This window comes from Micromys minutus, assembly GCF_963924665.1.
Source record: "Micromys minutus genome assembly, chromosome: 18".
Classification (NCBI taxonomy): Eukaryota; Metazoa; Chordata; class Mammalia; order Rodentia; family Muridae; genus Micromys; species Micromys minutus.
In genome coordinates, this window is record NC_137953.1 from 21,964,313 (window position 1) to 21,991,033 (window position 26,721).

A 26,721-nucleotide genomic window follows, 5' to 3' on the forward strand; every position below is an offset into this window, starting at 1 on the left:
TTGAAATGTAAATACAGAGAATATCCAATAAAATAATTTAAAACAAAAAGAAATGGCACTTGAGTTTCCCCAAAGTTCATCTTTAAATCCCTTTATTATTGAGACAAAGAATCCACAAAGGGAATCCTAAATTTTTCCCACAACAATATAATAGGAGAATATGAATAAAAAAACATGGTTCTTGTCTTCATGCAGATGTTATCTAACAAAGGCACAGAAGAAGCAGTGTAAATGTCTAAATGGGCACCAGTTATGTCTTCATTTTCCCATTTTGCAAAGACAGCATTCAAGCATACTTTATATTTATAACTTACTGTTCTTTGTTTTGAACACAGATGCAAATTTAGTTCATAAGACAGATCAACTCAACAGGAAAGCAAACTTGAAAGTTAAAACGTGAGATTTTTTTGAATAATTTCTTTGACTTTGTTATTTTTAGGAAATTCTTTTTCCATGCTTATAAACACAGACTATAACAAAATTTAAGTTTCTTTGTGAAATCTTCCATGACACTTCATTTTGCACTGGAAAGACTCACAGGAAGGAGCACAGGTAGGCATGCCCAGGGTGGCAGACACATGTTTGGGGTAGTGGTTGCATTTCATCTCTGTGCCTCTGTGTCTCCTTAGGAGAGAGGACCTTTTTCTGCACAGGACATCCAAATCAGTTTGTGAAATAAACATTCAGGCTCTCCAGTGACATATCTCATCTAGTGTGGAAATACCACAGTGGACCTGATGTGCACGCAATATACATACAAAAGCAAAGAGCGCTGGAGGGGAGGTGACAGTCTACACGGGGTAGAGGTGACAGTTGACACGGGGTAGAGGCTCACACAGCCTTAGGTGCGGTATAACAAGTAACCACTGAATGTGGTCACGGGGGGATATTTGATTGGGATTGTTCCTTTTACAAGTCGCAACCACACTTCCTGTCCATAGTTTAATTCAAACAAGGCATCCCCAGTCAAAACCCTGTCGCAGTGTATCTCCTTGTCGGGATTCTCAGACTCAAATCTCAGCTTGTCTACTCCATCAACCACAAAAAACCCAGAGATATGAGCACTGAACGACTCAATAGTGTATTTGAATATGTACACTCCAAGGTATGGAATTCTGAACTTGCCAGTTCTTGGGTTATATGAGGCGCCGTAATTGACGCTTAGATCATTGAAGAAGATAGGGCCAGGAGCCGTCATTCCGTGAGTGTGAGATACGAAAAACGCCACCATCGGAGCATATCTGTAAGATCCTTTGGAAAAATCTGTTCAAGGAAAAACATGGCATGGGTTATTTTTCAAGGTTTTATCTTGCTTTTTTTTGTATAGTTCTCATTTTATCTCAGTCACACAGACTTAGCAGAAACGTTAAATTCTCCATCAAACTGAACAATGACCATGTGTCTGGCTGCCTGCCTCTGCTGTGGAGTAAATGTGGAAACACCCCATCTCCTGGAGCCTCAGTTTCTCCATTTAGATAAGGGTCTATTGTGACATCTGGCATCTCTTTTGTATAAATGCCTGCAAGATCATTTGTGTGCACTGCTGCACTCCCCAGAGATAAAGAAATTCAAAGTACTGAACAATTATTATGGGATGGATGGAATGCTCTGCAGGAACTAAAACCTCCAGGTTGGAGAGACAAGTTTCCCTGACAGTTTCTAGAGGCCGAGACTGAAGTGAATGAAGCCAAGCTTATGAAGGAGAAACAGACAGAAGTTTCTATGTAATGATTACCACACACACTTAGTAAAGATTTAAAATGGAAAAAAAAATGAATTCTTAGATACAGGAAATCTGTAAGATTTGAAATATTCCATGGTCACTGAAGATAATATATTTTGAATGGTGTGTGTGTGTGTGTGTGTGTGTGTGTGTGTGTGTTTAAAGGTCTGGAGTGCTATATTAAAACTTGTTATTATTGTATGAATGGTTTAGGCGCACGCTCACGTTCATGCATGGGGGTGTGTGTGTGTGTGTGTGTGTGTGTGTGTGCCCTATAGGACAGCTTATGGGAATTAATTCTCTGCATTCCCTGTGGGATGTGAGCACCGACTCAGGTGTCAGCTGCCTTCCAGTAGCCTTTCCTGTTGAGTAGCCTCAGGGTCGGAAGTGCTACTCTCAGAGCAAATGTGTAACCGCACCAATCCACAGAAGTGAAGAAAGCATGAGAAACAAGTTAAGAAGGCACAAATGATATTTCACACTATTTCCAGCATGTGTCTGTCCGTGACACTGAGAAAGCATAAGCGATGCCTGTACCTGGTGCTATGCCGTTTTCTTCCACGATCTTCACGGTGCAAGTGTCACCCATGAACGGGTGGCGGCAGGCGCAGATGAAGCTGGATTTCCCGCTGATGCACGTGCCGCCGTTCTGGCACGGGAAGCTGCTGCAGCTGGAACGTTCCTGTGCTTCTGGAAAGGAATCAGAGCGAAAGAGGATGATCTATTTTTGTCTCAAACCCGACTTGTACAGCAGGAGAGATGAAATGCTGAATTGGAAAGAAGGAAAATGAGTCCTTAGACGGAAGCCACCCGCTAGTGTGGGCCTGGGACACTGCAGATCTCTTATCTCTGACACTTATCAGGGAGGATTTGGGGCTTAATGCGAAACCCTCGTGTTTGATCCCATTGCATGATGCAAGGGTAATTTTGTGATCAAGTGTATGTGAGTATATTAAGCTTCTGGTTAGCTTTGAAACAGAACTATTAAAATACAAGACTAAGTTTTTTTGAACTGAAGCAGCAGGGTAAGGTTTTAAATCATCCGAGAAGAAAGACCCTCTTTTTTTTTTTTTAATTTTCTTAAGGATGCCTTACTATTTAAAACATTTGGGTGTTTGTGTGCACATACGAGTAAATGTATGTGTGCCATGTATGTGCAGATTCCTGTTTACCCCAGCAGAAAGGATGTGGGTCTCCTGGAACCAGGGTTATAAGGCAGTTTTGAGTTGCATACTGGGGTCAGAACCCGTGCTCTCTGTGGGAGCAGTAAACACTCTAATATCTGCCATATCTACCATTTTACACTAAAACAAAACAATCTCTCATATTTGATCACCTAAAACAAAACCTTATTTTGAAAATTGAAACTTTAACGAGTGACAAATCCAAACCAAACTTTAGCGTGCAAACTTAGTGACTTGTAGCTCATGAAAGCCTCTGATGGTCAGGCGCATGAATATTTCTGATGTTACAGTTTGTACAGTACACACAAAACACCTCATTTTGCCAGAACAAGTTACAATGGCAGGACAGACAGCATACACTCACGAGAATTGGTCAGAGAAACGGGCTCCACGAATCCTTTACTTGCCACAGTTACTGTTGTGGCACCACCTAGTGGCCATAATGTAAAATTAAAATTCGCCCATTTTAACCAGTGATTGCTAATCACTTGAATTTTAGATCCCGTATAGCCTGTTCTATCATCAGACTTACTGACTTGACTCCACATGTGAATGACACGACATTTGCATGAGCCTGTCTTACTTCACTCACCCTGATGAAATCTAGTTCCGTTTAATTTTCTACATGTGCATTACTATTATTATTATTGTTTTATAGTTGAATAAACCTTAAAACTGTGTGTGCGCGCACACACACACATAAAACACTTTTCCTGAGTGAGAGTTCAGCTGTGTTATTAGAGGCATATGTGTGTGTGTGGAAACAAGAGGTTGGTGTGGGGTATCCTTATGATCACTCTCTCTCTACCTGAATTTCTGACATGGCCGTTTATTAAACCTGTATCTCATTTATCTGGCTACTTTGGCTGACCATTAAGTCCCACAGTCTTCCCACCTCCAACCCAATTCTGGTGTTACAAACACAAGCTATGTCTGGCCATTTACATGGGTGCTGGGAATCTGAACTCAGGTCCTCATGCTTGTGTGTTAGATACTTTACTTACTGAGTTGTGTGTATGTGTGTATGTGTGTAGGACAGCATATATAATTTAAATTTATAATAAGTTTTGTTTAATACCTATTATATATATATGTATATTCTGTGTTTTTAAATGTGTATTAACAATTCATTCAAAATATGGTCAAAGTTCATGCCTGTATTAATAGTTTTTTAAAGAAAAATTTTTTACTATGTTCCTTGAAACCTCTAAAATGATTTGAATTTTCTTTACATATTCTCTATAAATGACTTCTCTCATCTAAGGAAGTATTTAAACAACTTAGGTAATAGGATATATATATATATATATATATATATATATATATATATATATATATATATATATATATATATATATATATATAACATGCAATATATTTGAAGAAATGTTTTAAAGTGTCCTGCATTTCTTGAACACTTTTTGCTCCTTGAATCAGGCTTTCTAGTTTTTTTTTTTTTTTTTTGCTTTTGCACTTTTGCAGCTTGCTCTCAATCTATAACTTAGCTTACTACTTGCCAGCTTGAAAACACCCAGAAAGTCTTCATTGCTTGTTGAAATGTGGATTCTAGTCTGCAGAGCACTGTTTCCACTGGTCCTCCCATCCTCGGAGCTAGCACCGTGATCAAGTCCTGGGAGACTGCTCCATTGATCAGCTTCACTAACAATGGTTGATTCCACAGTAGAGTTGCAGGATAATCAATTGTAGGGCTTCCCAGAAAAGGAAGTCCATCAACTTCACTTATAAACTAGGCCTATGAAGACATCAAACCTATTCCTGGGAGAAAAAGTCAAGGCTCTGGGAAACGACGGCTTTCTTTCCTTTTCTATTCATTCTAATCCCTTCTTCAAGGACATGATGTCTGCTTGGTTTTCAGTACCCAGTGTGCACACTCAGCTCTCCTTCCCTTGTCCCGCCCCTTTCTGTGATGGAGTCTCACTTCCTTCTCATCCCTTAGCATTGCAGAGCATGTTGCCTACCTTTCATCCCAATTGTTTGTGGAGTCAATAATCTGCAAGAAGGGTCCAGTTCTTTCTGGTTGGGGAACTGAACTTTATCCTGTTGCTTAAGTAGTCTGAACTTCTTGTAACCATTCAGTTGTCTACTAGGACTTCTGCCCTGCACCTCCCCGTTCATTCATTTGAACATGGGTTTACAAGTAGCACTGACTTGCCTTTCCAGTCCATAGAAACTGTGCCTTGCTTTATTTTGTGTAAATGTGTCAGCTACACATTCCAGCCTAGGCATCGGTTCCACATTTGTGTTGTGTGTTTATCACCCAATCAGTGCTGAAATACACCATGGCTCCATTTCAGGGATATGGCCTCACAGACAAGCAAGCATAGCTGGTGAAAGTATATCAGTTGGAGTTACATATAGGTTGCTACAATTCAGATTTTATACATCCTATGACTCATACTGTTCTCTTTTATTTCCATGGTACTTTTAAAATGGTTAGGTGTTCAAAAGGCAATTTGTTCTGGAATTAACATAAAAAAATGAACTCCAGTTAAACAATTTTGTCACCTGCCCTCATCCCTGATGCTACCTTTACTTTCTCAGTTATAGTCCAATGCTATATGTGGCCTCCCATTGAACCTATCATGCTTGATTATAATTGTTCATGTGTCTTTACTTCTGACAGAATGTCATACTTTATGACATCGGAGCTCACAGCTCACTCCTTAAACACATCAATGTGAATTTCCACAGGGGGGACATCTGCAAAATGGCAAAGCTTTGAAGGATGAATGAACAAGTTAATGAGAGTTCGAATTGGTGGTTAGTTCCTTATCCAAATTCTGTCTTCACAGCTCCAGAAAGATCACAGGAGTGTGATTGGGATCATTACGATTAGCTGAGCAGTTTTACCACCTCAACATTCTTCTGTCTTGTGCAAGCAGCATAGCTAATCTTTGAACGCTAATTTCCCTGTGAGGGGCATGACTAAAATTAATTTTCTGTTGTCTTCAGATGGTTTGGGACTCTCACTTTGTTCTGGCTTCTGAATTTTAATCTCTAGTATGCACTCCACTTGCGGTCTCTTCTTCATCCTATTACTGTATTTCACAAAGGTCTGTGCTGATGTTGAACCCATTGTAGAGGTCCTTCCACTTAGGAGCACCTTGGCTTTGTGAGCAGCTGGCATCTGTGACTGTACCTGTCTGCTCCATGTGTGAGGTGCATGAGCGTGGCCTCTGACGTGAATGCACACTCCATCTACTCAGTCCTTCTCAGCACTCACGCAGCATTTATTCCAAAGGAGTTTCCCAAACAAACTCCCACTCTGTGTTCTATATTATTCGTATTTGTATTAACTTCATAGGAAATAGATTGTATACTTTATAAAACATGAATATATACACAAACTATTATTATTATTTTAGTTCATGATTTTATTGCTTACTTCCGTGTCAGCATCAGTATCTTGCTTTATATTTCTTCAACTAAGCTAGCAGTTCTCAACCTGTGGGGCATGACACGTTTGGGGTCAAACAACCCTTACCTAGAGGTCTCCTATCAGATATTCTGCACATCCGATATTTACATTAGAGTTCATATTAGTAGTACAATCACAGTTATAAAGCGACGATGAAATATATTTGTGGTTGACGGGTCACCACAACATGAGAACTGTATTAAAGGGTCATGGCATTAGGAAGGTTGGGAACCATTGATTTAAATGATAACATCACAAAGGGCTAGTAACTGTGATTCCTGCTCATGGTACACTGGAGTTTCACTAGAAGTAGTGAGGGTTCCTGCCCTGCTGCCTCAGGACAGCTTCACAGCACACAGGGGAGAGCAGCCTCTGTTCTCTGTATAACTTCACCACTAGGTGACAGCTCTCACATGCTCACTTTTATTTATATTTCATCCTGACTCCAGTGACAAAATCCTTCCCCTTTCATACTTCTCTCCCCATTTATTACATAAGATCTATGCTTCCATTACTCTAGGAGTGTCTCACAGTCCCTTCCTGACAAGTCCTGAGTGTCAAGACATGCTTATATTCAGTATTCAAATTTATCCTATGTACACACATTGGGCTACGTACACATATAAATGTATGAAACTAATCTAGGTACTGACATGACTTAGGATTTTTTTTAAAAGCAAAGATATAAGATTGTTGAGGTTTTGGGGTTTACTGTCTATTGTAATGCTAAGCGAGGGCCCCCAAAACCTGGAGTCTGCAGTAGCCCTTGGGACCCTGCGCCCTAGTTAATTCTGATTGGTGACTAAGGATGCCAAAAGCCAATAGCTGGGAGAAGAGACATAGGTGGGGAGGAGGTTTTTGGAGGCTTGGAGAGAGGAAAGGAAAAAAAGAAAAGGAAGGAAGCAGCCATAGAAGAAGAACATGGAGGGGGAGAGCCTGAGCCTCCATGGGCTAAAGGCTAAGAGACTAGACACGCAGGCTGGTAATTGGAGCTAAGAGCCACTCACATGGAACAATAAAACGTAGTAAGTGATAATTCGGTGTTATCCTTAGGAAGACAGATTATAGCATCATGGAAGGTAGGCAATTGCCCAGGTATTTTGCTCCCTAAGACCTAGTTTAAAATACAAAAGCTGTGTGTGTACTTTCATCTGGGAACATAAGTAGTGAAAGATTGGTAGAAACCCTGCTCTGGGTTTTATAGTAATATTTACAACATAAGATAAACTTAGGTTTATGTCAACTTAAGACACATTAGAGTCTTAGAAAGAGAAAATACCCCCACCACATTTGTAAGAGGCATGACTTTGGGGTGTTTTGTTAATTAATGAATGCTCAGGGAGGTTTTAACCCAGTGTGGTCAGTGCCAGATCTGGGCGGTTTGTACTGGGCAATAAAAGAAACAAACTTAGAAACTCCTAGAATATAAACACCATTCATTGGATGAGAAGAAAGGATGGGTAGAAACAAAGTTATATTTGAATTCTGATATTAGCCAGGCAAATTTTTGAAAAATAAAGCAATTAATAAATGGTTACATAGTTTTGTATCTGTAATCTCGTCCATGTGGACAATGAGTTTACTGCAATTGTAAGGTACTTCTGGTGTCATGCTCTGGTTATCAAATTGTTTCTCAATACTGGGTTGATGAACACTTTTCCTCAGTTCTAATTTGAGTTAGTGGGTCAGGACATATATCTGGATGTCAACACCTACTAAGTTTGTGCTTCCTGACCCTCTTCTGGGACCCTTGGTTACTGGTATTTCCATCTGATTAATTTTTACCACATTGAGAATTCCCAAACAAGACTGGCCTGCTGATGCCTCTCAAGTTTAAATCATAGAAGTTCAAATTTTATTGATCGATTGATAATTGTGTATGTGTATCAGTGTATGTATAGGACATTGGGTGTCCTCTGTGGCTCTTGGCCTTATTCCCTTGAAAGCAGAAATGGGAATCCCACTATTTCAGCTAGACTGGCAAGAACGCTTCTAGGATCCATTTACCTCTATTTCCCCCAGTGTGGGTCACTATCATGGGCATCATTCTTTGTGGCTTTCTATGGGTGTCATGGGTTCAGACTTAGGTTTCTGTGTTTCCAGAACACATAGTCTTACCCTTTGAGCCATCTACCCAGTTCTAGGAATTCAAATTAGTACTTTCAATTATGCAGGGTCAAAATTATTTTCATAGCAGTATTGACTAATCTTAAAAAATGATTTGATAATCAGTGCATAAAATAGGATGTCATTTTGCAGTGTTTGAGATGGAAAATATAATTAACGAGCAGCAAGAAAATAGATGTTTTTTAATGTGCAGAGCAGTTAGTAATTGCTGAAATCTTGGTGTCAGTGGAAGTGTACTGCTGAGGAAGGTCCTGTGATTCTAGCATGTGCAAGCATGTAAACCTAGGTGGTGGAAAAGTAAACACAGCCAAAACGGCTCAATCTCGCCCCTCCCCCATTGCCATCAGGCAACATGTTACAAGTTTTAGTTCTGGTTGGTGCATCATGGGAAAGGAATGCCTTAGCGAGGGGCCCACAGAAACACCTCTCACACCTCACCATATTTGGCTCTATAAAACATATCCTGGTCTTTTTCATAAAATACAACAACGTCCATTTAATATTCTCTTCAACTCTAATATATTTTTATCCATAGGAATAAGGGGAGCTATTCCTAGTAGATAGGTTTATAACCAATTCTGACACAAAGGATATCTTTAAGACTTCCATACACACAAAAGAGTTAATGGATCTTGAAGGAGATGGGCTAACTGGAGAATGGAAGGGGTTTAGGGAGAGCAGAATTGAGTAAAATACATTAAAATCATGTGAAAAGTATTGTGAAAGCTGTTGTTCTGTATAAATCATATATATATATATATATATATATTATATAACTGAAACACAAAAAGAAGTTTGCTGTGAAGGAAAAGATAGAGGTACACACACATATATTTGTATATACATATATATATATATATATATGTATGTATGTATATGTATATACACAAGTTGAACTGAGAAAAATTTTTGTCATCCTTAAATAGCTGCTTTGTGTTTAGAGTTTGGTGTTTCTCCTAAGTGAAAAGCTTTGTAGAGGATGAGTTACTACGCCTGCTAAGCATAGTGTGCTTACTGACAAGAGGCTTCTCTAGGAAGCAGTATGCTGCACATTTTACTACGTTTTCCTTACGTTATTAAAGACATTGTTTCCTTCATGTATGGAATACAAAGAAACTTATTGGTGAATTTTCTGAGTTTTTATATATTTTTAGCTATAGCTGTGTGCTCTCTCTCTCTCTCTCTCTCTCTCTCTCTCTCTCTCTCTCTCTCTCTCTCTCTGTGTGTGTGTGTGTGTGTGTGTGTGTGTTACATATCATTTTACCTTTTCAGCATTTGCCTGGTAGATACTATATTTACCATAACTGAATGTAGGTTCTACCTTTTACTACATCTGGTAGAGTCAGATTTTGTAAATAACTTAGGAGACTTTGGTAGCTGCCTGTTGCAAGGTCACAGGAAAGTCAAACTGGAAACAGTATCTTGACTTCAGCAGCATCATTGGTCTTTAAATCCTTGACAATGGAAACTCCCTAGGATATCAACTTTGACCATATGAGATGCTCAGTCATAGACATAGTCTGAAAAGCATGTGATGAAGGAGAGAAACCCAAATGAAGACTGTCTCCCATCCTTGCACATGCAGGTTCTACACAACTATATCAAAGTCAAAGGGCATAGGGAGATTTGTTACATCTTGTGCTTTTGATTAAGATAAGTTAAAAGGACAGAGCAAAACATAGCCAATGTGCTGACTGATGTATTATACATAACGGATAAAAAGATGAAGTATTTTATTTTATAATGAATTGTTTCTTTCTTTCTTTCTTTCTTTCCTTCTTCCTTCCTTCCTCCTTCCTTCCTTTATTTCTTTCTTCCTTTACTTTTATGTGTATTGGGTCTATGTGTCTCCATGTGTATTGTGTAGTATACATGCTTTTGTGAGTGTGCACTTGTGCGCATCTGTGTATACTACTGTGAATGAGCCAAGGGGGGTGATGCCAGATGTCTTCCTCAATGGCTCACAGTCTTTCTCTTTGAGATAGGGTTTCATCACTGATCTTGGATTTCTACATTGCTAGACTGGTTATCCAGTGAATTCCAGGAACTGGTTTGTCTCTGGTACACAGTGCTAGGGATACAGATGTTCACAGACATGACAGGTGGTTTACATGGGTCCTGGAGTCTTGCAGTCAGGGTCACAGGCTTTCATAGCAAGCACCTTACCCCGAGAGTTGTCCTCTAGCCCCTCAGGTGCTTTAGCTACCATCTCTGGTTTTATCACCTTATCTAGTGCTTGTGGGTCCTGTCACTTTATAGTCCACAACAGCAGGGCCAGGTTACCTTATGAGCAAACATTGATCTACTTGAAAGGACCCTTTCCTAAGAAAGTGAGTTCACTGAAAGTGATTACTACAGCAAACTCGGAACCCGGCCCAGACTTCTTTATTTTCCTGGCAGCACTATTGGTATCTTAATTGAGATACAAATAAAGAAATTTTAATTATTAACCTCAGAAAATGAAACCATAACATTTACCCATAAATAAATAAGTGACTCAATAGCAAAGAGTTTTATCAAGACCCCTGTTAGTAAAACAAAAATCAGAGCTGCATTATTTCCTATCAATGGAAAGAGTAGGGACCCAAGTAAATTCAAATATCAAGTCAATCACTCAAGTGAGAGAAATCAACCACATCTGTTGATGGCACTGCCAACCTGTCATGACAGTTTCTGAACTTTAGAATGTGCTTCTCTCCTCTGCAAATGCCCTGCATCCAGGCTGTGGACAGTGGTTGTTTTCTCCAATGACAACTGCAGTACTTGACTCCCAGTGTCCCAGTAGATTACCACATTTAATCCCTTAATTTCAGCAGAAAAAATAGATGCACAAGGAGATTGGTTTTTGTTTTGTTTGTTTGTTGCGTTCATTTTTAAGGCTACTAACTAAACTAGAAACTTAGTTACAGTGAGGACCAGAATCAAGACCTGACTCTTCAGTCCTTACTCTTTCCACTGACTCTGTGTTCAGTTGATTATATGGTCCCAACAATATTAAATCCCCTTCCAACCTCTTCTTACCCTCACTGTGTTGGACCACATTTGAGTAGCACGGTCCTAACTTGTGTCCTAGTGTTGGTCTGTGAGACAATGCTTGGTACTACAGCAGTTCCATGCTTCTGAATCATAATGTCACTGCATAGAAACCATTGCTCTGAATTTTTAAAGGTATTTCACTCCTTACAAAATTGTATATAAGTGCAGGGTGTTTTGTTTGTTTGTTTGTTTGTTTTTACATTAATTGCTTTCTGGGGTCTAATTAAAGGCAACTTCAGAACAGTCTTTCAGGGTAGTCATTTTTTGAGATATTAATTGATAACTAATTTCAAATTGTACCCACTAAAGTCCAAATTAATTTATAGCCTTATTTAAAAATGTTTTTAGCTAACTATGTAGAGAGATGCTTTCTCTAAGAACAAGTTTAATTATTTTATAGAGTTCTGGTAAGAAAGAGTTGAAATACGCAGACAGAACATCTATTAAAGTACACTTGTGCATTGACATTTAACTTACATTCAACCAGATGCAATGGAGTATACCAGACACCCTGCATTTCCCTACTCAACATGAGAAAGTGCCTTCCATTCTTCAGGCTGGCTGCATATTAGGAACTGCTCAATAGCATGTAACCTACAACATCAAAGAGGTTCAAAGCTGTTTTTCAATTTCAGCTTACCCAGATGTGTAATGCTGTCCGTGTTTCTTTGCGTTCGTCCTATCAGGATGGTCGTCATGTTCACTGTTTTCTTAAGTGTGTTGGGCTTTCTCTGCAGCTTAATCTGCTTCTGAGGCTTGACAATGTTTGCCAGGCTTCCAGATAACAATCGATCAACATTCAGAGTGAAATTAGATAGGGCAGCTTGAGTTTTTGTTTCAACTATTGATTCCACAAGCTTTGTCAGACTTTTCTGAGAACTTTGGTTGTCTGTCAGAGAGCCTTTGTTCCACAGGAGTATGGGGGGGGTCTGCCCGTATGTCCTCGTGGAAGCATTACAACATGCCATTGAAAGTTCGTGGACGGTTTTATTAAGCGAAGAGAAACTCACTGAAAGATAGATGGATTTCGCTTCTAGTGCCTTAAATCTGGTATTTAATACCTTCAGCTGAAGATCAGCATCTCTCTCATTTGACAGTATGCCACCTTTTTTAAACGAAATATAGTACGGTATGAGTGTCTTGGTCACTTTAGATTCAATGGCTTGCAAACGAGTTTCAAATTCTTTTGTGATCTTTGTTACCGAGAGCATATTTTCTTCTAAATAAGTCATGTTTTGCTGACATCTGTTTACCTGGGAGGTGGTTTCATTGAACATTTGATAAATCTTTTGAAAGTATAACTGGCCGAGTTTCTCATCTTTAGGAACAGCTGTCAGGGCTTTGGCAATTTGCAAAATAAGATTATACTTTTGATTGTCATTGACCAAAGTCTGAATAGAATCATTCAAATGCTGGATTTCAGAAATAAACGTTAAAATGCCGTCCATATTTTGATCACACTCACACACCCTGGGACTATAGGTCATAGCACTTAAAGCTTCCTTTAACACATAGTTGTCTTGAACAAAATCGATGGCATTGTTTATGACAGTCATTGTCTTATTCAGCCCATCTTCTGTTTCTAAGGCATGCTCACTGATGCGTCTTTCAAAGGCTTCGCCGCGGCTCTGCACTTCGTTTCTGAGCAAATTGTGTCTTTTTGTAAGTTCTTTGATAAGGACATTCAGTTGGTTAACGGCACCGATCAGGCTTTGTAACTCCCTGCGAGTAACTGTAGCTTCCTTAGGCTCACGTATAACCTGCTGTTGAAGTGACGACCTCTGCTCCAGCAGAGGCTGGAGGATCTCCATGTCGTACGTCAAATCATTCAGCTGCTCGCTCATTTTATCCACCTTGATGTCCATGGGAAAGATAACCTCGGACAAGGTTTGATTTAACACATGCAGGTTTTCCTCGGTGTCCTTGAGTTGAAATTTAAAGTCATGCCTGCATTTAGATAGCATTTCTTCACATTCCTCCCTGGCTGATTCTTTCTCCATCTTCAAAAGGATGGTGAGGTTGCTGATTTTGCTCTCTTGCGCATGCAGATCTCTGAGCATCTGCAGCAGCATCAGACCTTGCTTGCTTGCTGTCTCCTGTAGCACAGATATAGACGTAGGGACATCACTGTGGACCGATTCCCCAGTGGCAACATTCTCTGCTCCTGATACCTGTAGGACTGATAACAGTTGTGTGTGTGCCTCCTGCATCCGAGAGAGCGTTTCATTGAAGAATTGGTGGTACAGAACAGCCTGGGAGTGTTCCTGTTCCAGTGTGCCTTCCAAATGAGACTGCTTAGCTTCCAGTTCTTTGATAGGCTTCTCACAGGTCAAGGCCATTTCCTGCCTGATGTTTGACAGGCTGTTCTTTAGTTCTGTGATGTCCTTCCATGTGGGCTGCTTTTCCTGCATTAGTGCAGACTCTTTCTGGGCTGTTACTGAAACCAAGGACTGGTTCACTTGTAGAACAGCCTGTCTGGTACTTTCCAGGTCCTCTGATAAACTTGACACAGTCTTGAAGAGCTGGGCAATAGTCTCCTGGATGTCCTCTTGGAAGACTTTGAATTGTTCTTTCACCATATTCTTTAGCAGGTCATCAATACTCTTTGATTTTAGAGCTACGAGAACAAGATAATAAATAGTAAACATACTTAAGTTTTAATCAGAAAGTTGTATCTTTAGAGAGATTAAAGTTTTAAAATAAAAAATTATGCATATTAATGAAAATAATTTCTCCCCATAAACATTTATGACATTTGAAAAAATTATTAGAATTCATGAGCGATAATCACTTTCTTGATAGAAATCTGATATAAAAAGTCAATTGCCCGTGTAAAGCACATTAACAGAATACACCAATGATTCTAAAGGCAAAAGGCAACAGGAAACTGATATTAACTACAGCGACAGACTCTTCTCTACAGCAATCTCAGGACTAGTTGTGATTAAAACAGTTGGGACTGAGTTTTTGCCTCAGTAAATGCATGGTGTCAATATATGACTGTATTGTCAAGTGTCTAGAAATCAGATGCAAAACTTACATTGTGGTCTCACAAGTGATCAGAAATTAGAGAAAAACTTTTAAAAGTAGAAGGAAATATAAACATCTACAGGACGTAAAAATGGCTTACAATAATAGGTAGTAGCAAAAATTAATTTTTTTTCAAAATGAGTGGCACTCACATTACAATAGGAATTTATGATATGTTTCTAACATCACATTAACTTTTGGCAACAAAAGACAAGAAAAATTGCCAGTAATTAACACATGATAGTATTTCTAACACTTAGAAATATATCTGATCACACATTGAGATTGTTTGAAACAAGAAAAAAAAAGAGCAGGAAAAAAGTAATTGAGAAAAGAAAGGGGATAGAGGTGAAGGAAAATGGCCTGAATTATTTTAAATCATATAAATAGAAAGAGAATATTTGAAAAGTTTAACATAAAAGAAAACAAACCAACCAACCAAACAAACAGAACACTATTTCATACACAAAGAACAGGAAAAATAAAACATAAAATTATAAAGTCTAGCTACAAAGAATTATAAATAAAAATATGTATTAAAATTTACCAAAAATGTACAATGACCATATATGAGATTCTGGCAAGGACGTTTGAAAAGAAAGCTCTGCACAGTGGGCCATAACCACTAAAGTTATAGCTGTCAAGTAGCCAGTCCATAAAGTTGGTGAACTGACTCCATGATCTCACATTTTATTCATGTAGGAAGCATAAATACTTTTGTATAAAGTATTGCGAATGAGAAATTTTAGAAAAACAAAATGTCATTCTTGAACATCTTGATATTAATTATTCTGGTACAAAAATCTTTTAAACCATATTTCCAATAATGTTTAAAATGATTACAGTTGCTAAATATAGAAAAACACAAAAGAATAAAAGTATAAAAACCATGAAATATCATTCACTAATCTATGGAAGCAAACGATGAAGAAAAGCTAAATTAGAAAATTTTGAATAGCCACAATAAAGAGAAATAATACAGAAAACCAGTTCTTTTTATCTGCTAACAAGCCAGAAGTATTAGCTAGCATTTTGCCAGTTCCATGTTTATTTAACAAGTATTTTATCGATATATTTCTATATACTCTGTAGATATCAAACTGACAGCTTAAAATGTAAGGCTGTTGTAAGGCATTGCTTTATAGTACAAATATGTCTCTATATGCTACAGAGACATTTCCTGAGAGTTGAAATTATTTTCAATTCTCACAGCTTCCAAAATTGAGTAATGCACAATAAAATGTATGTATCAGTGAGGGTTAGTTTTTGAATTTGTAATTTCACATTAGACACCCACAGTGCTTTCAAGATTGATAAGAAAAAAATAAATGTTAAGCCTCATTGAATTAGCTAGGTACAAAAATTGCTGAGAGATGTTTAATTTCAACTGCCAAAAAAATTGGCATGATCTGGAGGTCAGAGTATGATTGACAGCCTAGGAACACCATGCATAGAGAAGCCCACTGTGGATCTTGTGAAGGTTATTAGGACAAGATGATAATGTATTTGTCTTTTCAGCTATTGCTCTTTAGGAAATCTCAGAATCACAGCAGTGTTTGAAATGACACCAAACAGGACATTAACTTAAAACTGTTTCCTGATAACATTTGTCCCATTTGCATTTCTACAACTAAATATAAAGAAACATTTAGCTGAATCTGAATTTGCATAAAAGCATGTCCCCATACTTCTTGTTAATGCCTCCTTAGGACAGCTCTTTAAACTCCATGTGACTTTGTTTCAAACAACTTAAATATTATTCTGTTTGTTATTATTGACACTTAGCCCTTTAAAGGTTTTAGACTGTAATTGTTTTATTCCCCTTTTGCGTGTTCCTTTGTGCAACACCAGGGTCACCCTTTCTAACAACCTTGTTATCCCTGTGGACTCATCCTACCTATGGCTAAATATAAGATATGCAGTAACTAGGTAAAATATGCCAATCAAGTGAGTATTATAAAATATATTTCAATGCAAAAATTTCAATTATTTTGAGGTTGCATGTTTTCAATTCCCCAATTTAAAATAGCTGTTTTTTTGCTCTTATTTAAAACAAAGATCTCAAGTGACTGGAGACAATGCCAGTGAGGAATTTGTTTTGTGTCTTAAGTGAATGCATTTTTTAAATCTTGTTTACCTTTACCTTTTAGAAAAGATTGAAATTCCCGGCTGTTGTCTTCACCAACTTTCCCTTCTAAGGAGAGGTATGCATTCCTCATGTCATCCGCCACTAGAGAAACATTGTCCACCTTCTTCTGCAGCAGCATCAGCTTCCTCTCCTGCTGGCTCAGCTGCTCTGCCATTTTCGGAATCACGGCTGCATGTAGAAGAGAGAAAGTTGGGGCCATTCAACATGTAGACTTAAAACCTGTCAGAATTCATGCTGTACAAAGGAAACTTAAGTCGACCATACATGTACTTATAGATTTAAAAACGCAAATTACAGGTGAGTGGCAACATGAAAGATAAAGCAACTTCGAGGAATGCATTTACAAAATATTATAATGTTGTAATGTCTTTAATTTGTATAATTTGACCTTTAAAAAATTCTTAGAAATTTTAAATAAATAAAAGTATCGAGGGTCAGAAATCCAAAGTGGTGAGCTTGCTATTACCTAGCTAATGTTCACCACTACTCTTAAACTATGTCCCAGCACTAAGTCTAGGGCATTTTACATGTACAGTGTTGTATTAGTCCAAGTGTTTCATTGCTCACTGAAGTATTCCTTGATGAGAGGATGAGAGGCAGATCACAATTTAGAGCAAATCACTCTGTACAGCAACAATATTCACTGCCCCTTTACATGTGCATGTTCTGATTCAAAGACTTGACAGCATTTTATAGGATCACACTATATATTACAGAACAACTTCTAGGCACATTACCCAAATTCACTTTTATGATTGATTCCTTGAGTTATCATCTAAAACAACAGATTCCATGATGGCATTTCCTGCACATTTATCATCATACTTCATATTTAAGTTCCATTACCCTCCTGGTTGTCACCACAACCCTTCTTGAAGTTTTCTCCTTGCTCCTCTTAAAGTAGCTCCCCTCTCATCATCCATCATGCCTTCTGATATATTCTTGTTATATACATATGTCTATATGCATATACATGTATATATAAGAAGGTGTGATAATAGGAAAACTGTTTCATATGTGTGTGTGATTTATCATCTTTCTTTCTTTTTAGCACACACACATACATATACATATACATATACATATACATATACATATACATATATATGTGTGTGTGTGTGTGTGTGTGTGTGTATCCTATATGCAAGTACATGCAAATCTAGAATTCCCACATGATGGAAAACATGATGCTTGTTTTTCTGAATCTGGCTTGTTGCTTTTAACATGATGACCTATTTTTTTTAAGAGATCACTTTAAATCCCATTTCTCAACTGAAGGCCTTGCTTTATTCACCAAAATCTATGCAAATATATTTTTGAAGAGGTGTTATTGGCACTATCCAACCTTGTTTTTGAGTTAAAGTTAAACTTAAGATAGCAAAGTATTGTACTTGGACAGAACACCTGTCTCAGGCTGACTTTTGATCAGTACACAATCTCGGCCATAAGAAATTCCACAGTCATATGCACTACTGTGTGATTTCTTATGAGCTCAAACAGCCTTCCCAGCTCCTTTAACCCAAGTCAAGTTGTTCTTTCAACATCAGAATCTTCAATGTTCTCACTGGACAACAAAAGCTGAGTTTGTTTCCAGACACTGTTCTGTTCCCCTGGATCTCCTTCTGACGTTTTCCCCCTGGAACCTGGAACCCAGTGCAGTTTCTCCAGACAATTAGAACAGAACCAAGAAGCCTGTTTATCTATCACCACTGAAATGGTGTTGACAATCACAGGGTTGAAGGTGACAGTAATTTCAGTCTACGACCTGGGTCACCACAGTCTTGCTTCCGCGGCTGTGCTGTCCCGTGGTCAACAGCTGTGTGACTCTCAGCCTGGTTACTGTGTGCTAGCTGCTGCTGTTCTTCCACTAGGCAGAAACAGAGAGAGTATCAAGTGTTAGCGTTGGAAGGGCCTCCTGTTTTCCAGGCCTGCCTGATAACGGGGCTGACACTCATTTTCCTGTGTACTGAATCGTGCTGAAGAGCAGATGGCTCCACCCCATCTGTAGGACAGTGTAATGCCACATGCAGTCAGGAGTTAAAGCTCTAATTCAGTCTCGGGGGAAAAATATTTAGAATTCAAGCATGTGAAAACTGTATGGAAGCTTTTGCAGATAGAGCCTGGGATACTGAGTGGACTTTACAATCCATTACGGTAAAAGCAATGGCAGCCGTGGAAGTGGACTGATTGTGCAATAATGCACTTCTCACCTGGTGGCTGCTGGAAGCAATGAGATCTGTATACGCCTTCCCAACCCCAAGTATCAGTGAGTTAATTAACAGAGCCATTTAAATAGATTGTTCCAAGATTTAAAAATAATTCATGGCTTCTAATAAACTAATGGTCTTATTAAACAGTAACAGACATCGACCAGTAAAGACAGTGACATTTCATAAAAACAGAAAGGCTTGTATCTATATTTAAGAAGCTCTATTTCTTACAAATCTAGCATTGCAAATGTTTATCTGATATTTCTCTGGGAAAACAGTTTTTGAGAAACTCATTTAAAATATTGAATGCTTCAAATAATACATCTTTAATTTATAGGCCTTGAACAGACAAATTTGTTCAGTGATGCTTGCACACAGACATGTGCAAATATCCATTTGCTGTCTAGCTCGATTTCTTTCTCTGTGCAGTTCCGTGACAATGGAACTGTACTTGTGGTGCATATTAATGATTCCCCTCCAGATGCACATGTGGCTGTGCTGACAATCCTTAAGGTTTTCTGTTCCCTGAAACATGTCCTTGGTTTGCCATTAATTTGGGCTTGTCTCCTATTGTTCCATCAAATTATACAGTGCTATTCTTCAAGGGCTTTGGCTAAATAACTGAATGTCCACTTTGTACATTTTGTTTCGATGCTTCCTTTCACCATAAATGATGGGTTATTTTGTCGAAGATAGTGATGTAGAGTTTAGAGAGAAATGCACTTACTTTTGAATTAGAGTAAGGAGGGGAAAGTTTAATCTCCTGTTAAGCCTCAGCAATAAGGTTCTTATGGTCTAAATTCAAATTGATTTATGCAAAAGCATCTATGAAATAAGTGTGCAGCTGTCCTGCCATGGCTCCTCAGTGTGTGGGATAATAAAACATGTTTCTGACAATTTCCATCTCTCCACTCAAACACATAGCTAAAGAGAAAAGTAATTGTTTGTGAAGTTTGAGTCTCTGTAGTAACCATGAAATATTCTCTTGAAAATTTTGGTCCTGCAGCTTTAGAACCTGACCCTGATTTAGAGAACTCTGTGGTGGGACAAAAATCTCTCTTTGACCCAGTTGGTCACATGATTCTAACGTAAGCTAAAGCTTCGAACCACTGCAAGCACATCCCTCTGCAAGCACAACTTACTTGCCGCCTGTTTCTCTGAGCAGCAAAGTTGCAGACCATGAACTGAACATACTGATAGCAGAACAAACTAAATTGCCGTTCCATTTTCTTACTGTTTACTTTCTGCAGCTAGACCACAGCAAGAAAGAGTGAGAAAAAGGACTGAAGGAGCTGAAAGGGTCTGCAACCCCATGGAAAAAACAACACTATCAACCAAACAAACCCTCCAGAGCTCCCAGGGATTAAAACACCAACCAATGAACACACATGGAGAGACCCATGGTTCCAATTGCATATGCAGCAGAGGATAGCATCGTCTAACATCAATGGGAGAAGAGGCCTTTGGTCCAGCGAAGGTGGGTTTTCTCAGTGTAGGGGAATGCCAAGGTGCTGAGGTAGAGAGGGTGGCTGGGAGAGGGAGCACCTTCAGGGAAGCAACGGGATGAGGAAGGGGAGAGGGAGGAATATGGGAGGAGAAAAAAAGAGGATAACATTTGAAATGTAAATACAGAAAATATCCAATAAAAAATAAAAGTGAAAAATAAAAAAATAGCTTGTGGAACAACTATCTCCAACCCCCAACTGTATTACAGAGTAGTTGTGATAAAAGCTGAATGGTATTGGTACAGACGCAGGCAGATAGGTTAATGGAATAGAATTAAAGATCCAGAAATGAACCCACACACCTATGGTTACTTGATCTTTGACAAAGGAGCTACAACTGTACAGTTAAAAAAAAAAAAAAAAAAAAAAAAAAAAAGCAGTCTCTTCAACAAATGGTGCTGGTTCACAGGTGGTCAGCATGAAGAAGAATGCACATTGATCCATTCTCATCACTTTGTACAAAGCTCAAGTCCAAGTGAATTAAGGATCTCCACATAAAAACAGAAATGCTGAAACTACTAGAACAGAAAATGGGGAAGAGCCTTAAACAGATAGTCACAGGGAAAAATTTCCTGAACAGAACACCAATGGCTTATGCTTTAAGGTCATGAATTGACAAATGAAACCTTATAAAATTGCAAAGCTTCTGTAAGGCAAAAGACACTGTCAATAGAACAAAATGACAATCAACAGATTGGGAAAAGACTTTTACCAATCTTATCCCTGCTAGAAGGCTAATATCTAATATACACAAAGAACTCAAGAAGTTATACTCCAGAGAATCAAAGTTCTCTCAAAATGTGGTGGACAGAGCTAAACAAAGAATTCTCAACTGAAGAATATCAGATGGCTGAGAAGCACATAAGAAATGTTGAACATCCTTAATCATTAGGGAAATGCAAATCAAAATAACCCTGACATTCCATCTTACACCAGTTAAAAAGGCTAAGATCAAAATCCTAGATGACAGCAGATGCTGGCAAGAATTCAGAGAAAGAGAAACATGCCTCCACTGTTGGTGGGATTGTAAGCTGGTACAACCACTCTGGAATTAAGTCTGGTGGTTCCTCAGAAAATTGGATGTAGTACTACCTGAGGACCCACCTATACCACTCCTGGAAATAAACCAAAAAGATGCTTCAACATACAACAGGGACACTAAGTTTATAGCGGGCTTGTTTTTATTATCCAGAATCTGGAAAGAACTCAGATGTCCTTCAACAAAGGAATGGATACAGAAAATGTGGTACATTTACACAATAGAGTACTACTCAGATATTAAAAACAATGACTCCATGGAATTCATATGCAAATGAATGGAACTAGAAAATATCTTCCTGAATGATGTAACCCAATCACAAAAGAACCCACATGGTATGCACTCACTAATAAGTAGATATTAGCCCAAAGCCCCGAATACCCAAGATACAATCCACAGATCACATGAAGCTCGAGATGTTGGAAGGCCAAAGGGAAGATTAGATGCTTCAGTCTTTCTTTAAAAGGGAGAACAAAATATTCACAGGATGCAATATAGAGACAAAATGTGGAGCAGAGACTAAAGGAAAAGCCATCCAGAGACTGCCTCACCTGGGGATCCATCCCATATATAGTCACCACACACTTATAATATTGTAGATGCCAAGAAATGCATGCTGATAGGTGCCTGATATAGCTGTCTCCTGAGAGGCTCCGTCAAATCCTGAGAAATAGAGTCAGATGTTCTCAACCAACCACTGTACTGAGAACGGGGTCCCTAACAGAGGAGTTAGAATAAGGCCTGAAGGAGCTGAAGGGGTTTTGAACCCCATAGGAAGAACAACAATATTAACCAAACAGATTCCCCAGAGCTCCCAGAACTTATACCAGCAACCTAAGAGTACACATGGAGGGACCCATCGCTCCAGCCGCACATGTAGCAGAGAATGGCCTTGTCTGGCATCAGTGAGAGGAGAGGCCCTTGGCTCTGTGAAGCCTCAATATCCCAGTGTAGGGGAATGCCAGGGTGGGGAGGGATGGTAGGGAAAGGGTAGGTTGAGGAACACTGTCATAGAAGCAAGGGGAACATGCATGGGTTAGGGGGATTCCAGAGGGGAACAGAGAAAGGGGATAACATTTGAAATGTAAGGAAAGAAAATGGCTGATAAAAAATACTAATTAAAAGAAAAAGTGAAAGTGAAATGGCATTTAAAGGGGAGCGAGGCAGTGTGTTCAGACGTAAAGCATGGTCAGAGCAGCCAGGGTCCTAGCAGTGTGACACAGGCTAATTGTCCTGCTGACTGTCTTATTGTTGGCATTTTATACACATTATGCATCCTTTCCTGTTTGTCTGTTTCTTTAATTGGACTTTAGGTAGAAACTAGAAGTCCCTTCTGATTTGGAAACACTAAGATGTTTCATCTTTTTCACTCCCCCCAGGACCCTGGTTTGTTGGACAATTTGGCAACTGGGCACATGTGCATTTTAAAATTTTAAATGTTTAGGTGCTTTTGATTCATGGATCTGATTATGATAGACTAGTTTTAGAAATGAATAGAATTTTTGTTTTTTACTAAATAAAATCAAATTGACTGATAAAAGGCAGAAAAATGTTCTATTCTGACAGTATAGCTGAAATGCAAAAGTCAGTTGTCACAAATTTTTAAATATGATCCCAGTTACAACCAGGACATGTTGTAAAGGTATGATGTATTACAAGTCTAAGGAGTGAAAACTCTTGTGTGCATAATTCCTTGAGGAGATGGGCCATTATAGAAAGTGGCATTTGCAGGAACTGCTCATGACCTTTCCTTTCCTTCACCAACACATTATCCTTCTCTCTGAGGCTCAGAGAGTAGGACCAGGTAAATGGGTTGCAGAAAATGAAAGATGCTTTTGTGGTCTTCCTATCAGTCAAATTCGGTGTGGCTTTGAGCTGCGGATAGCTCACATCCTCTTGCGCTATGAAGTTAGGCTGCCAGTCTTCATTCCTGCCTGGCTGTGAGCTTGCTCCACACGCCAGGTTCCGGTCAGAATAAACCAACGTGATTTACCAGTTGTCTAATACTGAACTATAAATCACACCTTGCATCAAGTACATAGTAATACTATACAGTAAAATGTGATAGTATTTCAAGTTAATTGTGTATATGTGATAGAGGATAAAGGACGTATGAATGAAATCTCTATCTCAGGATTATCTGAAAACTATTTCCTATGTCACATAATATAGTAAGAATTCTAAAACCAGAATATCAAATTAATCCTATGATACTACTACTTTTTGTAGAATAAATATAAAATGAAGTAAAAAAATAATGTTTAGGAAACTAAAAGTAAGTAAATTAAAAAGTTTAAATATTATTTCTGAAATAAATTTTTATACATAACTTTTAAAATGATAACTAAAATGCAAAAGGCATGAATTTGACTAAATTTACTAGCTTTACCTCAGGAAAAAGGAAAGAAAAACATCTTTAATATTAATAATATAGTCATATATATGAGCACTCAAGAAAAATATTCTTTATGAATTGTGCTTATAAAAATGTAGCCAAGACAGGTAGTATACATCTGTAGTTCTAGTGCTTGAGAGGATGAGGCAGGAGAATCGCTGAGTTACCTGCATGTCTGGGCTAAAGAGAAATTTTGTCGATAGCTAACAAAAATCAAGCAAACAATCAAACCAAAATAACAAACAAACAAACAAAAAAACCTATGACTGTTGCAACAAAGAAAAAGGGATATACTACATGTTCCAGACAAGTAGAGAACAGAGAAAGAGTAAGAAAATCAGCCTTGAAACCCAGACATAGCTTCAGGTGCAATCCTGCTGCTATGAGTAACCACATTCGCCATTTCAGATAGAGGCAGTATGAACATAGTACCAGCCAGCAGCTGAGCATGGTTGTGCTGGGGATCTAATATGAACATCAGGTCTCCTATTATGTAGCAAACATACGAGAGTCTAAATACAGGAGAGGGGCAGAAAGACAGAGAGAGCTCATGCTATAGAGTCAAACCGGAGACACTGCAAGAGTGACTGCACTTCCATAGTAACCACTGGGACCAAGGTTAGGGGGCAGTTTAAAAATTATTTTTATGTAAACAATTTCACATTTCTATGATATGAAAACAGCTATATTTGAAACATGTTATCTAGAACACATTTGAAATATTTACATACATATTATTTGAGACCAAATATAATGTGATCAGTTTGATGAGAAAATAAATAGATCTTTTCTAATACATTAAATGCATATATCAAAACTATAAAATTATCAATGAGTCTTCATTGGTATTGCCCCAAATCAAATCAAATAGTTCTTACACAGCTCTAAGAAGTAACTAGGAATCTGAAATTGCTCTAAGAAATTGCTCTAGGAATTTCCATAATTTAACTTTCAAGGAAGAAGGGCAGCATTTAAAAGCACACAGCTTTTATAGATTGCAAACCACAAATGTTATCACGTTTCCTTCAGTATAGCCCAGCAGAGCAGAACATCAAGAGTATTGCTATTAACAGACATTACAAATATGCACAGACCTTGTGTCACCAAAAGGTTTTGGATCTGAGTAGGAAACTGTCTTAGGAATTTACTTCTGTGAACAGACACCATGACCAAGGCAACTCTTATAAAGGACATTTAATTGGGGCTGGCTTACAGGTTCAGAGGTTCAGTCCATTATCATCAAAGCGGGAACATGGCAGCATCAGGCAGGCATGGTGCAGGCAGAGCTGAGAGTTCTACATTTTCATCTGAAGGCTGCTAGTGGAAGACTGACTTCCAGGCAGGTAAGACTAGGATATTAAAGCCCACGCACACAGTGACACAAGTACTCCAACAAGGCCACACCTCCTAAGAGTGCAAACCATCACAGAGCTCTTCGTAGAAAGTTTCTTATGTTTAGTCATTGCTCTGAACGGTACAAGCAGCAACCATGAGGCATCAAAAAGTCATTAGAGATTATTAGAGTGTCAGTGGTTATGTTTATGAATTGTGTGACATGACACATGGTACTATATTTATTGTGGCTAATATGTGTTAACATAAGAAAATAATTTATTCTTACTTGTATATTAATATCACTAAAATAACGGGAAAATGGTTGAACACTACCATTGTCCCTTCCCATAGCTCTCATGCTTACAGTCTCCATATAATTGGCTAAAGCTTTTGTCTAGATAGGTAAGCTGTGTTTCAAACACTATTACGTCATGACAACGAAATCAAACTGGCTCATGTTGACTCGTTTAAAGCATGCCATGCCATTCACTTTAATATGGAGGTTATAACATTGCATTACACTTAGGATCTTGCTAAAACTAGAAAGCTGGGAGTCTTATCTTTGATGCAGACACACATAAGGGATACAGGCACACTGCTGTAGCTCTTGTTCTATTGCTGGGAAGAAACACTACCACCAAGGCAACTCTTATAAAAGACACTATTTAGTTGGAGTCTTGGTTATAGTTTGAGAGGTTAGTGTTTCACCGTCCTGGTGAGGAGCAATATGGCACATATGTTGCTGGAGAAATAGCTGAGAGCTTTATATTCTGAACCCCAGGCAGACATAGGTAGATAGACAGATGGAAGGGAAGAAATACTGGACCTGGTGTCTTAATGACAGACTCTAGACAGAAATAGATGGGTGGATAGATAGACAGCAGACAGACAGATAGATAGTTAGATAGACAGACAAACAATTGGAAGAAAAGAAAGACTGCGCCTGGTGTGTGATTGACAGACTTAATCCAACAAGCCCTTGCTCCCCAATCTTCTCAGCCTTTCAAACATTTCTACCTCCAGGTGACTAAATATACAAATTCATGAGTCTGGCAGGGCCGTTATTATTCATACATCCACATGTCCTCTCTACAGATGGAGGGGTCCGTTTAAGATCAATGGAAGGATTTACTGTACCATTATAGTTGTTCCTGTAATGCCTGGTCTAAACCAACTTTAAATATTCAGGAAGTAAGAAACTCAGCTATGAAGTAAACTGAGGAACAGAAAGGAAGGTGACACTGAACCCACCAAAGTCTAATTTCATATTGACCTTAGAGTCAACACAGTGTCATTCATGAACCCTGCAAAGATGAGTTTTGTGTTGTAAACAGAGAAATACACGGTGAGGGGCTAGAGAACTCAGAAGTCTTAAAACAACCCGAGAAACTTGAGGACAACCACTTTTGAGCTAATGACAAGTGTAAGAGGAAAGAAATCAGTGAGATTTCTCTGCCTGCAAGGATCCTCAACTGAGACCCGGGAACAAGCAAAAATGCACATTCTACTCTTTGGTAGAGAATTGAACCTTTTTTCACATTTTGGTGAA

General features: G+C 38.6%; 1 protein-coding gene across 1 annotated transcript in view; it reads right to left on the bottom strand.

Moving 5' to 3' along the window:
- Window positions 1-569: 569 nt before the first annotated feature.
- Window positions 570-26,721, bottom strand: part of MMRN1 (multimerin 1) — a gene marked incomplete at its 5' end in the record, with an annotated part of 43,893 nt that continues 17,741 nt past the window's right edge. Inside the window, 5 exons of the mRNA XM_080931958.1 lie at window positions 570-1,263; window positions 2,261-2,413; window positions 12,150-14,126; window positions 16,683-16,856; window positions 18,454-18,555. Coding sequence (XP_080788084.1) covers window positions 842-1,263; window positions 2,261-2,413; window positions 12,150-14,126; window positions 16,683-16,856; window positions 18,454-18,555 — 2,828 coding nt within the window. The 3' untranslated portion in view covers window positions 570-841. The remainder of the gene's footprint in view (window positions 1,264-2,260; window positions 2,414-12,149; window positions 14,127-16,682; window positions 16,857-18,453; window positions 18,556-26,721) is intronic.